The sequence below is a fragment of the Phaseolus vulgaris genome, chromosome 2 (assembly GCF_000499845.2).
Source record: "Phaseolus vulgaris cultivar G19833 chromosome 2, P. vulgaris v2.0, whole genome shotgun sequence".
Taxonomy (NCBI): Eukaryota; Viridiplantae; Streptophyta; class Magnoliopsida; order Fabales; family Fabaceae; genus Phaseolus; species Phaseolus vulgaris.
In genome coordinates, this window is record NC_023758.2 from 5,321,872 (window position 1) to 5,335,577 (window position 13,706).

Here is a 13,706-nt window from a genome sequence, read left to right on the forward strand (position 1 = left end):
GAGCATTTGGAGAGCTTTTGAGCTTCTACTCTAGTCTTATCTTGAAGGACCATGGTTTCCTCAAGTGGCGGCTTCCACACTCATCTAGGAGCATCCATACTTCTAGTGGCGTGATCATCCAACCTATCTTCCATCTTCATGAGCATTCTCTTCTCCTTCCTTTCTTCTCTTTCAATTACTCTTGTTGTCTTGTGTTCTTGAGCAATTTTTTGGTTCGGCTGTCCTTAATTTTCCAGCACCTATGTTTTGGTTTTCTAAATTCTGTTCAGCACATTTGTTTGTGGTTTAATTCTGTTCGGTCTTCTCTTTTACAATTCCTTTGTTGATTCAATTTGACAATATTTGGTTCATCCAAATGAATTTGGGAATTGGTACTTGTATTGGTGAGTTCTTGACTTAGAACCATGATCCAACTTCTAAGAAAGTGCCTCTACATTTTCCAGCTCAAGGTGATTCCTCAAAGTGTCAAGAATCTTGTTCTATGTGGCTATTGGAATCACATCACTATTGGTGGCAATAATACTGATTGTACAATCAGCGTTATTGGTGGGAATAATACTAATGGTAGGAATCAGTGTTATTTGTTGGAATAATATTGATCGTACCATCAGTGTTATTTGTGGGAAAAATATTGATGCTACCAGCAGTGTTCTTGGTGAGAAAAATACTGATTGTACCATCAATGTTATTGGTGGGAATAATACTGATGGTACCATCATTGTTATTGGTGGGAATAATTTTGATGGTACCATGTGTGTTATTGGTGGGAATAATACTGATGGAACAATCAGTGTTATATGTGGCAATAATACTGATGGTACATTCAAGGTTATTCATGGGAATAATACTGATGAAACCATCAGTGTTAATTGTGGGAATAATACTGATGGTACCATCAGTGTTATTGGTGGCAATAATATTGATGCTACCATCAATGTTATTGGTGGGAATAATACTGATGGAACCAACAGTGTTAATGGTGGGAATAATACTGATGGTACCATCAATTTTATTGGTGGCAATAATATTGATGGTACCATCTGTGGTATATGTGGGAATAATACTGATGGTACCATTAGTGTTATTGGTGGAAATAATAATGATGGAACCATTAGTGTTAATGGTGGGAATAATACTGATGGTACCATCCGTGTTATTGGTGCCAATAATACCATCAGCGTTAATGATGGAAATAATATTGATGGTACCATCAGTGTTATTGATGGCAATAATACTGATTTTACCATCAGTTTTAATGATCGGAATAATACTGATGATACCATCAGTGTTAATGGTGGGAATAAAACTAATGGTACCATCAATGTTATTTGTGGGAATAATACTGATGATGCCATCAGTATAATTGGTGGCAATAATACTGATGGTACTATCAGTGCTATTGGTGACAATCATACTGATGGTACGATCATTGTTATTGGTTGCAATAATTCTGATGGTACCATCAGCGTTATTGGTGGCAATAATACTGACTGTACCATTAGTGTTATTGGTGGCAATAATACTCATGGTACCATCAGTGTTATTGGTCGCAATAATACTGATTGTACCATCAGTGTTAATAGTGGTAATAGTATTGATGGTACTATTAGTGTTATTAGTAGGAATAATACTGATGGTACCATCAATGTTATAGGTGGGAATAATACTGACGGTATCATCAGTGTTATTCGTGGCAATAATACTGATGGTCCCATCAGTGATAATGGATGGAAAAATACTGATGGAACCATCAGTGTTGTTGGTGGTAATAATACTGATGGTATCATCAGTGTTAATGTTGGGAATAATACTAATGGTACCATCAGTGTTATTGTTGGGAATAATACTAATGATACCATCAGTGTTATTTGTTGGAATAATATTGATGGTACCATCAGTGTTATTTGTGGGAAAAATATTGATGCTACCAGCAGTGTTCTTGGAGGGAAAAATACTAATTGTACCATCAATGTTATTGGTGGGAATAATACTGATGGTACCATCATTGTTATTTGTGGGAATAATACTGATGGAACCATCAGTGTTATATGTGGCAATAATACTGATGGTACCATCTGTGTTATTCGTGGGAATAATACTGATGAAACCATCAGTGTTAATTGTGGGAAAATAATACTGATGGTACCATCAGTATTATTGGTGGCAATAATACTGATGCTACCATCAATGTTATTGGTGGGAATAATACTGATGGAACCATCAGTGTTAATGGTGGAATAATACTGATGGTACCATCAGCGTTATTCGTGGCAATAATACTAATGGTACCATCTGTGGTATTTGTGGGAATAATACTGATGGTACCATCAGTGTTATTGGTGGGAATACTAATGATGGAACCATCAGTGTTATTGGTGGCAATAATACTGATGGTACCATCAGTGTTATTGGTGGGAATAATAATGATGGAACTATTAGTGTTAATGGTGGGAATAATACTGATGGTACCATCAGTGTTATTGGTGGCAATAATACCATCAGCGTTAATGGTGGAAATAATATTGATGGTACCATCAGTGTTATTTATGGCAATAATACTGATTGTACCATAAGTTTTAATTGTCGGAATAATACTGATAATACCATCAGTGTTAGTGGTGGGAATAATACTAATGGTACCATCAATGTTATTTGTGGGAACAATACTGATGGTACCATCAGCATTATTGGTGGCAATAATACTGATGGTACTATCAGTGTTATTGGTGACAATAATACTTATGGTACGATCATTGTTATTGGTTGCAATAATTCTGATGGTACCATCAGCGTTATTGGTGGCAATAATATTGATTGTACCATTAGTGTTATTGGTGGCAATAATACTAATGGAACCATCAGTGTTATTGGTTGCAATAATACTGATTGTACCATCAGTGTTAATGGTGGGAATAATATTGATGGTACTATTAGTGTTATTAGTAGGAATAATACTGATGGTACCATCAATGTTATTGGTGGCAATAATACTGATGGTACCATCAATGTTATTGGTGGGAATAATAATGATGGAACTATTAGTGTTAATGGTGGGAATAATACTGATGGTACCATCAGTGTTATTGGTGGCAATAATACCATCAGCGTTAATGGTGGAAATAATATTGATGGTACCATCAGTGTTATTTATTGCAATAATACTGATTGTACCATAAGTTTTAATTGTCGGAATAATACTGATAATACCATCAATGTTATTTGTGGGAATAATACTGATGGTACCATCAGTATTATTGGTGGCAATAATACTGATGGTACTATCAGTATTATTGGTGGCAATAATACTGATGGTACCATCAGTGTTATTGGTGGCAATAATACTGATTGTACCATTAGTGTTATTGGTGGCGATAATACTAATGGAACCATCAGTGTTATTGGTCGCAATAATACTCATTGTACCATCAGTGTTAATGGTGGGAATAATATTGATGGTACTATTAGTGTTATTAGTAGGAATAATACTGATGGTACCATCAATGTTATTGGTGGGAATAATAATACTGAAGGTAGCACCAGTGTTATTCGTGGCAATAATACTGATGGTCCCATGAGTGATAATGGTTTTAAAAATACTGATGGAACCATCAGTGGTTTTGGTGGCAATAATACTGATGCTACCATCAGTGTTATTGGTGGTAATAATACTGATGGTATAATCAGTGTTAATGTTGGGAATAATACTAATGGTACCATCAGTGTTATTGTTGGGAATAATACTGATGGTACCATCAGTGTTATTGTTGGGAATAATACTGATGGTACCATCAGTGTTATTGTTGGGAATAATACTGATGGTACCATCAGTGTTATTGGTGGCAATAATACTGATGGTACCATCAGTGTTATTGTTGGAAATAATACTGATGGTACCGTGACTGTTATTGGTGGGAATAATAATGATGGAACTATTAGTGTTAGTGGTGGGAATAATACTGATGGTACCATCAGTGTTATTGGTGGCGATAATACCATCAGCGTTAATGGTGGAAATAATATTGATGGTACCATCAGTGTTATTGATGGCAATAATACTGATTGTACCATCAGTTTTAATGGTGGGAGTAATACTGATGATACCATCAGTGTTGTTTATGGGAATAATACTGATGGAACCATCATTGTTAATGGTGGGAATAATACTAATGTTACCATCAGTGTTATTGGTGGCAATAATTCTGATGGTACCATCAGTTTTATTGGTGGGAATAATACTGATAGACCCATCACTGTTAATGGTGCGAATAATACTCATGGTACCATTATTGTTATTTGTGGGAATAATACTGATGGTACAATCAAGGTTAATTGTTGAAATAAAATTGATGGTACAATCAATGCTATTGGTGGCAATAATACTTATGGTACAATGAGTTTTATTAGTGGGAATAATACTAATGGTAGAATCAGTGTTATTTGTTGGAATAATATTGGTGGTACCATCAGTGTTATTTGTGGGAAAAATATTGATGCTACCAACAGTGTTCTTGGTGGGAAAAATACTGATTGTACCATCAATGTTATTGGTGGGAATAATATTGATGGTACCATCATTGTTATTTGTGGGAATAATATTGATGGTACCATGTGTGTTATTGGTGGGAATAATACTGATGGGACCATCAGTGTTATTGGTGGCAATAATACTGATGGTACCATCAGTGTTATTCGTGGGAATAATACTGATGAAACCATCAGTGTTAATTAAGGGAATAATACTGATGGTACCATCAGTGTTATTGGTGGCAATAATACTTATGCGACCATCAATGTTATTGGTGGGAATAATACTAATGGAACCATCAGTGTTAATTGTGGGAATAATACTGATGGTACCATCAGCGTTATTGGTGGGAATAATACAGATGGTACCATCTGTGGTGTTTGTGGGAATAATACTGATGGTACCATCAGTGTTATTGATGGGAATAATAATGATGGAACCATTAGTGTTAATGGTGGGAATAATACTGATAGTACCATCAGTGTTATTGGTGTTAATAATACCATCAGCGTTAATGGTGGAAATAATATTGATGGTACCATCAGTGTTATTGATGGCAATAATACTGATTGTACCATCAGTTTCAATGGTCGGAATAATACTGATGATACCATCAGTATTATTGGTGGCAATAATACTGATGGTACTATCAGTGTTATTGGTGACAATAATACTGATGGTACGATCATTGTTATTGGTTGCAATAATTCTGATGGTACCATCAGCGTTATTGGTGGCAATAATACTGATTGTACCATTAGTGTTATTGGTGGCAATAATACTGATGTTACCATCAGTGTTATTGGTCGCAATAATACTGACTGTACCATCAGTGTTAATGGTGTGAATAATATTGATGGTACTATGAGTGTTATTTGTAGGAATAATACTGATTGTACCATCAATGTTATAGGTGGGAATAATACTGAAGGTATCATCACTGCTATTCGTGGCAATAATACTGATGGTCCCATCAGTTTTATTGGTGGAAATAATACTGATGGACCCATCACTGTTAATGGTGCGAATAATACTGATGAACCCATCACTGTTAATGGTGCGAATAATACTGATTGTACCATTATTGTTATTTGTGGGAATAATACTGATGGTACAATCAATGTTATTCGTTGAAATAATACTGATGGTACCATCAATGCTATTGGTGGCAATACTACTAATGGTACAATCAGTGTTATTGGTGGGAATAATACTAATGGTAGAATCAGTGTTATTTGTTGGAATAATATTGCTTGTACCATCAGTGTTATTTGTGGGAAAAATATTGATGCTACCAGCAGTGTTCTTGGTGGCAAAAAGACTGATTGTACCATCAATGTTATTTTTGGGAATAATATTGATGGTACCATCATTGTTATTTGTGGGAATAATATTGGTGGTACCATGTGTATTATTGGTGGGAATAATACTGATGGAACCATCAATGTTATTGGTGGCAATAATACTTATGGTACCATCAGTGTTAGTCGTGGGAATAATACTGATGAAACCATCAGTGTTAATTGTGGGAATAATACTGATGGTACCATCAGTGTTATTGGTGGCAATAATACTGATGCTACCATCACTGTTATTGGTGGGAATAATACTGATGGAATCATCAGTGTTAATGGTGGGAATAATATTGATGGTACCATCAGCGTTATTGGTGGGAATAATACTGATGGTACCATCTGTGGTATTTGTGGAAATAATACTGATGGTACCATCAGTGTTATTGTTGGAAATAATACTGATGGTACCATGACTGTTATTGGTGGGAATAATAATGATGGAACTATTAGTGTTAGTGGTGGGAATAATACTGATGGTACCATCAGTGTTATTGGTGGCGATAATACCATCAGCGTTAATGGTGGAAATAATATTCATGGTACCATCAGTGTTATTGATGGCAATAATACTGATTGTACCATCAGTTTTAATGGTGGGAGTAATACTGATGATACCATCAGTGTTAATGGTGGGAATAATACTAATGGTACCATCAATGTTATTGTTAGGAATAATACTAATGGTACCATCAGTGTTTTTGGTGACAATAATACTAATTGTACCATCAGTGTTGTTTATGGGAATAATACTGATGGAACCATCATTGTTAATGGTGGGAATAATACTAATGATACCATCAGTGTTATTGGTGGCAATAATTCTGGTGGTACCATCAGTGTTATTGGTAGGAATAATACTGATGGTACCATCTGTGTTATTGGTGGCAATAATACTGATGGTACCATAAGTGTTATTGGTGGGAATAATACTGATGGTACTATCAGTGTTATTGGTGACAATAACACTGATGGTGCGATCACTGTTAGTGGTTGCAATAATTCTGATGGTACCATCATCTTTATTGGTGGCAATAATACTGATTGTACCATTAATGTTATTGGTGGCAATAATACTCATGGTACCATCAGTGTTATTGGTCGCCATAATACTGATTGTACCATCAGTGTTAATGGTGGGAATAATATTGATGGTACTATTAGTGTTATTAGTAGGAATAATACTGATGGTATCATCAATGTTATTGGTGGGAATAATACTAAAGGTACCATCAGTGTTATTCGTGGCAATAGTACTGATGGTCCCATCAGTGATAATGGTTGGAAAAATACTGATGGAACCATAAGTGTTGTTGGTGGCTATAATACTGATGCTTCAATCAGTGTTATTGGTGGTAATAATACTGATGGTATCATCAGTGTTAATGTTGGGATTAATACTAATGGTACCATCAGTGTTATTGTTGTGAATAATACTAATGGTACCATCAGTGTTATTGGTGGCAATAATACTGTTGATACCATCAGTGTTGTTTATGGTAATAATACTGATGGAACCATCATTGTTAATGATGGAAATAATACTGATGGTACCATCAGTGTTATTCGTGGGAGTAATACTGATGAAACCATTAGTGTTAATTGTAGGAATAATACTGATGGTACCATCAGTGTTATTGGTGGCAATAATACTGATGCTACCATCAATGTTATTGGTGGGAATAATACTGCTGGAACCATCAGAGTTAATGGTCGAAATAATACTGATGGTACCATCAGCGTTATTGGTGGGAATAATACTCATGGTACCATCTGTGGTATTTGTGGGAATAATACTGATGTTTCCATCAGTGTTATTGGTGGGAATAATAATGATGGAACCATTAGCGTTAATGGGTGGAATAATACTGATGGTACCATCTGTTGTATCTGTGGGAATAATACTGATGGTACCATCAATGTTATTGGTGACAATAAAACTGATGGTACCATCAGTGTTATTGGTGGCAATAATACCATCAATGTTAATGGTGGAAATAATATTGATGGTACCATCAGTGTTATTGATGGCAATAATACTAATTGTACCATCAGTTTTAATGGTCGAAATAATACTGATGATACCATCAGTGTTAATGGTGGGAATAATACTGATGGTACCATCAATGTTATTTGTGGGAATAATACTGATGGTACCATCAGTATTATTGGTGGCAATAATACTGATGGTACTCTCAGTGTTATTTGTGATAATAATACTGATGATACGATTATTGTTTTTGGTTGCAATAATTCTTATGGTACCATCAGCGTTATTGGTGGCAATAATACTGATTGTACCATCAGTGTTATTGGTGGCAATAATACTAATGGGACCATCAGTGTTATTGGTCGCAATAATACTGATTGTACCATAAGTGTTAGTGGTGGGAATGATATTGATGGTAGTATTAGTGTTATTAGTACGAATAATACTGATGGTACCATCAATGTTATTGGTGGGAATAATACTGAAGGTACCATCAGTGTTATTCGTGGCAATAATACTTTTGGTCCCATCAGTGATAATTGTTGGAAAAAGACTGATGGAACCATCAGTGTTGTTGGTGGCCATAATACTGATGCTACCATCAGTGTTATTGGTGGTAATAATACTGATGGTATCATCAATGTTAATGTTGGGAATAATACTGATGGTACCATCAGTGTTATATTTGGGAATAATACTAATGGTACCATCAGTGTTATTGGTGGCAATAATACTGATGGTACCATCAGTGTTGTTTATGGGAATAATACTGATGGAACCATCATTGTTAATGGTGGGAATAATACTAATGTTACCATCAGTGTTATTGGTGGCAATAATACTGATGGTACCATTAGTTTTATTGGTGGGAATAATACTGATGGAACCATCACTGTTAATGGTGCGAATAATACTGATGGTACCATTATTGTTATTTGTGGGAATAATACTGATGGTACAATCAATGTTATTGGTTGAAATAATATTGATGGTACCATCAATGCTATTGGTGGGAATAATACTGATGGTACAATCAATGTTATTGGTGGGAATAATACTAATGGTAGCGTCAGTGTTATATGTTGGAATAATACTGATGGTACCATCAGTGTTATTCGTGTGAATAATATTGATGGCATTCTTATGGAGCTCTTGTTGGATGTTGAGAAAAATGGTGCAGAAGTTATGGATTGAGATGTGCAAGATCCTCCCAGGAGCTATGGTGATCTTGAAGGTGCATGATGTGTATGATGGAAAAAGGAAGGTTCGGCCAGCCCTTTGATAGATGGTGAAGATGAAGATTAGGTCCTAGAGACTAGGCAAAAGCATTGTATGGCACAATGTGGGCAGCATAACATTACTCTGATTAATCTTGCAAATATAAGTGATAGGCTTCTCCTTTTATAGGCTAAGGAGGCCGTAAATGTTAAGCTAAGAGAAGATGAAATGTAAGCCAAATGAAATGAAAATGTGAGGCACATGGGCACATGGAGCACATGGGTGCACATGGGTGCACATGGCTTCACAAAACCGTCCCTTGATTAGTGAAGGCTTCTAGAAACCTTTAGCTAATCAAGGTTAACTCCTCCTTAATTCTAATGTGCAGAAAAATAAACATTTGTCCACATGGCTATGCTATTTACACCCCAATTAAAGCTAAACTACACTTGATGGGCCTTCACGGAATATGTGCTAGTATGCCACTCTCCCATTCATAACTTGATCCAAGTCTTCTTTGTCGTAGATGCTCCTAGCTTGTCCTAGACACTCCTAGCTTGGCCTTCTTGTCCTAGACGCTCCTAGCTTGTCTTAGATGCTCCTAGCTTCGTCTTAGACGCTCCTAGCTTGTCTTAGACGTTCTTGACTTGGCTCTTGCCTTTCATGGAAGGTTGTGCTTGGCCCTCTTCCATCATCTTCTCCCTCTTGAAAAGGATTTGTCCTCAAATCCAATGCTTTTGCTTCTTAGGGGGATGGTTGTGGCTGGATGGTGTCCATCATCTCCTCCTTCTTGAGAAGATCTATCCTCAGATTTTCAGACTTGATCTCGGATAGCAGCCTCTTGCTTCGTCAAGGTGTGTCCTCCCGGATCAAATGTCAATCTATGGCAATCTTGAAACAAAGCAAAGGAGTTAGTGTGAGCATTTGGAGAAAATTTAATTGTGTGAAGTTGCCATTTTTGTGTTTCTTTTGTTTTTGGCAACTTCTCACAATATCTCCCTTTTGATGGTTGTATGTGTCCTCTAATCCTCTTATGTTTTCTAAAATTTCCAATAGTAGTTACTTTTCCCTTAGGCATAATTCCTTTAGGAGATGGTAACAACTTTAAAAGGGCAAAAGGACTAGGTTCACATACAACTTCAAATAGAGAAATATGAGTAATCTTGTGGACTACTCCATTGTATGCATGCTCAAAAGGAAAAGGATTCTTATCCCAAGAATTGTGGGTGTTCCTCATGATTTCGTGAAGCATAGAAGGAAGAGCTATGTTTTCAAATTTTGGAGCTCTATCCATCACTATTTTTGAAGATAAATCATGGAGGCTTGTCACTTTTCTTAGGAAGAGTTTATCCACATCCATGAAGAAGGAAACAAAACCTTTTGTTGTCCTCGGAAGCTCTAATATGAAATGTGTGTCTTCCCAAGGATCATTTACAAAAGGTGAAGGAGTATAGAGTTCTTGAGACTTTGCCTTAGGTGTAGTTTGAAAACAAGAATTGTACCTAAAGTAATGTCTTTGAACCTCTTTTCTCATGTGTGACAAAAGTTTTCCTTTTAAAAGCTCTAGAGTTTTATCAACTCTAATTTGGCCCATGAGTTCTCCTTCATGTAGACTTTTTCTCTCATGTGTAAAGACAGTCTCGTTGGTACAACCATTGTTTATGAAAATTTGTACACTTTGCAATGGTTGTCTCAATAAGACATGACAAGTTGCTATAGGCACTACTTCACACAAAACTTTGTTTTTGTAGATGCTTATAGATAACTTGACATTCTCTTGGGGATATCCTAGCACATTTGAGAGATAGTCTTTATCTATGCAAGCTTCTTTTAAAGACTCTTCTTTTTTGCTTATGCTTGCAAGTGTTCCTTACAAGACGTAAGGCTAGGCTGTTCAACAAGAAGCATGTTTTCAAGGGTATTTTCAATGTGCTTGTCTTGTTGAATGACCTTGTGGGAAGGAACACTCTTCTCCCACACCTTTTGTTTCCCAAAAGTTTTCTCTTTTTCTATTTTCTCTTCATCCCTCTTATGTTTCATTTGTATTTGGTCTTTTACCACTTGGGAATGTGGTAAAGGGCTAAGTACAAACTTTTTGTGCTTGTGGATGAAGGAAATCTCGTTAGTTAGACCATCATGCAAGGTTTTCTTATCAAATTGCCATGGTCTACCTAATAAGATGTGGCAAGCTTCCATAGGTACTACATCACATAAAACTTCGTCTTTGTAGTTACCTATAGAAAACTTGATTTCCACTTATTTGTCTACACGTAGTTCCCCATTCTCATTGATCCATTGTAAATTGTAAGGTTTTGGATGAGGAACTACTTGTAGATTTAGTTTCTCAATCAATCTAGTGCTACAGCAATTGCAGCATGACCCACCATCCACAATAAGAGAGCATATATTTTCTAAAACATTGCATCTAGTATGAAAGATGTTCTCTCGTTGTGTCTCGATGGATGCACTAGGTTGATTGTGGAGGACTCTTTGTGTTCCGTCCGGTTGACCAGGACGTCTTCGCGCGCGACCTCAACCGTCAGCCAGGGACTCCTTCCCACTGGTTGCCTGTGGATTCCTGCAAAAAAGAGGACAAAGGGGCGCCCTAGCGGCCGTGTGCACTCCGACGCTCAAGTCAGCCAGGAAGAAACACCAAAACTGTCCACCTACGTGTCTGAGCACCGCGTATGGCACTCTGAAGGTGGTAAAAGAACTATGTATATGTGTGTGTGCTGTCTCCTTCAGGCAAAAATATTCTCCAGTCACTTGTGCGTAACCTTGAAGCACGAGCAAGCAACTAGAGAGTTCTCTGGTAAATTTGCCGAAAGTTCCAACCCTCTTTCCAACATTCTCCGCGCTATTTAAACTACCCAAGCATTTAAAGCGCCTTAAAGCGCTTTTAATCACAAACGTAACGCACTCATTAAAACGTTTTAATTAGAAAACGTAGCGCATTTAAGTCGTTGAAACGCTTGGGAGCCATTATAGTACCTGAATGCTCGAAAGGGAAACTGTATTGAATGACTCTTAATTACCTGGCACCTGACTAAAGGGTGTTTCCATTCTGACATGGCTGTTGTACACGTGGAGGGCCTCACGACGCCGTGACCCCATCTGGGGCGTTTCTGCCCATCTGGGGACGTTTCTACGTGTGAGTCCTCTTGCTTGGGAGTGCTAATGCGCTAGGGGTGACTTTTTGGGTGCCAACTCATGCCCCCAAGTATCTAGCCACTTACTTTGAGAGCGTATCTGCCTTTTTTCGTACCCTGCACCCGCTTACCCTGGGCGTGACCTTCCTCTTGGGTCGTATCTGTCCCGAAGGCGTCTCTGGGGTGGCAGGGGTACTTCACGAGTCAGGCTGCCCTACCTTGATGTTATCACTATGGCCTTGAAGCCACCTTTTCTTTCTCTTTATCACTTTCCCGAGATATCGGGACCTGAGGCCTTCCCACGGTGCCGCTCCCTCCATGGTCTTTCCTACCCATGGGTATCGGGGAACCGCGCTGTGATTGCCTTGTTTCTACACTGTTTGATCTGGCGACGCCCTGGTTGGGCGACGCCTTCACCTAGGCGACGCCTTGCCTTGGCGACGCTTCCTCTCGGCGATGCTGGCACTTGGCGTCTCCACACCTAGGCGAAGCCTTGTGTTGACTTTGACTCTCAGCCGTTGACGTTGACCTTGACTTAGTCAACGCCCGGATACGGGACGGTACACTTTGAATCATCAATAAGTCCCCCTTCAAAGGATTTATCCTCTCTCCTTCCCCTTTTTCTTGTGTACAAGGTTCATCCTCACCACTAGTGTACTCATCTTTTCCTTTTAAGAACAAAGCCCTTTGGTTTGGACATTGCGCTTGCACATGCCCTCTTCCAAAACACTTAAAACACTTGGTGTCCCTAGCACGGATGGATGGGGTGGAGGCATCTTTCACTAAAGGTTTGGTAGTTTCTTTGGGTTCGTCTCTAGATGTGCTACCTTCCCTTTTAAAGTCTTTCTTGGGATAAAAGTTGGAGTAAGAACCCACCCTTTGACTTGAAGTTTTGCGCAAATTTTGTTGTTCAACTTTAATGCAAAGTTGAACCAAGTCATTCAAGTCTTGGTAGGGTAGAAGTTCTACTCTATCCCTTATCTCAAGGTTGAGCCCACTTAGAAACCTAGATATGGTGGTGATTTCTTCCTCTCTAATGGATGCTCTCATCATGTAGAGCTCCATTTTCTGCCTATACTCTTCCACACTCATGTTCTTTTGTTGGAGTCTTTGGAGCTTGTCCATTAACTCCCTATGGTAGTAGGAAGGTATGTGGCGACGTCTTTGGGCTCCCCTAAGGTCATTCCAATATTCTATGGGAGGCTCCCTATGAAGACGTCGGTCTCTCTCTAGAGAGGTCCACCAATACATGGCATTGCTTTGGAAACTAAGGGTTGCTAAGGGTACCTTCCTTTCTTCACTCACCCTATAGCAAGCAAAGAGTTGCTCTACTTTCATCTCCCAATCTAGGTATACCTCTACATCTTCCTTACCATAGAAATGGGGTAGGTCTACCCTTACTTCCCTTGGGCTCTCTTCCTCCCTTTGCCTATTTCTTCTAGGGGGTGGTTGGTAATAGTCATTGATTCTAA

The 13,706-nt window shown here is 38.0% G+C and overlaps 3 protein-coding genes across 3 annotated transcripts; all 3 read left to right on the top strand.

The window, feature by feature from the left end:
- The first annotated feature begins 561 nt into the window (after positions 1-561).
- LOC137809904 (uncharacterized) lies at positions 562-4,336 on the top strand. Its single transcript, XM_068610964.1, has 9 exons — positions 562-752; positions 972-1,816; positions 1,899-1,971; positions 2,368-2,744; positions 2,791-2,827; positions 2,899-3,275; positions 3,531-3,710; positions 3,757-3,763; positions 3,865-4,336. The coding sequence occupies exons 1-9, from the start codon at positions 562-564 to the stop codon at positions 4,334-4,336; spliced, it is 2,559 nt and encodes an 852-aa protein (XP_068467065.1).
- Positions 4,337-4,390: 54 nt separating this feature from the next.
- On the top strand, positions 4,391-5,659 carry LOC137809906 (uncharacterized). The gene is made up of 2 exons (XM_068610965.1): positions 4,391-4,565; positions 4,887-5,659. The coding sequence occupies exons 1-2, from the start codon at positions 4,391-4,393 to the stop codon at positions 5,657-5,659; spliced, it is 948 nt and encodes a 315-aa protein (XP_068467066.1).
- A 10-nt stretch (positions 5,660-5,669) lies between these two features.
- Positions 5,670-9,061, top strand: LOC137809907 (uncharacterized). Its single transcript, XM_068610966.1, has 6 exons — positions 5,670-6,007; positions 6,151-6,653; positions 6,826-6,862; positions 6,970-8,570; positions 8,689-8,761; positions 8,977-9,061. Exons 1-6 carry the CDS (start codon positions 5,670-5,672, stop codon positions 9,059-9,061), a joined length of 2,637 nt encoding a protein of 878 aa, XP_068467067.1.
- Positions 9,062-13,706: the final 4,645 nt, after the last annotated feature.

What these genes read in the sequence shown, in the direction of transcription:
- LOC137809904 (XM_068610964.1), top strand. Translation starts at nt 562, where the DNA reads ATGGTAGGAATCAGTGTTATTTGTTGGAATAATATTGATCGTACCATC. An exon ending in ATACTAATTGTACCATCAAT is followed by an intron (nt 1,972 to 2,367) that starts GTTATTGGTGGG and finishes TGGAACCATCAG; the next exon opens with TGTTATTGGTGGCAATAATA. An exon ending in TGGTGACAATAATACTTATG is followed by an intron (nt 2,745 to 2,790) that starts GTACGATCATTG and finishes TGGTACCATCAG; the next exon opens with CGTTATTGGTGGCAATAATA.
- LOC137809906 (XM_068610965.1), top strand. Translation starts at nt 4,391, where the DNA reads ATGAGTTTTATTAGTGGGAATAATACTAATGGTAGAATCAGTGTTATT. An exon ending in TGGTGGGAATAATATTGATG is followed by an intron (nt 4,566 to 4,886) that starts GTACCATCATTG and finishes GGAATAATACAG; the next exon opens with ATGGTACCATCTGTGGTGTT.
- LOC137809907 (XM_068610966.1), top strand. Translation starts at nt 5,670, where the DNA reads ATGGTACCATCAATGCTATTGGTGGCAATACTACTAATGGTACAATCA. An exon ending in TGGAACCATCATTGTTAATG is followed by an intron (nt 6,654 to 6,825) that starts GTGGGAATAATA and finishes TGGTACTATCAG; the next exon opens with TGTTATTGGTGACAATAACA. An exon ending in ATACTGATGGAACCATCACT is followed by an intron (nt 8,762 to 8,976) that starts GTTAATGGTGCG and finishes TGGTACCATCAG; the next exon opens with TGTTATTCGTGTGAATAATA.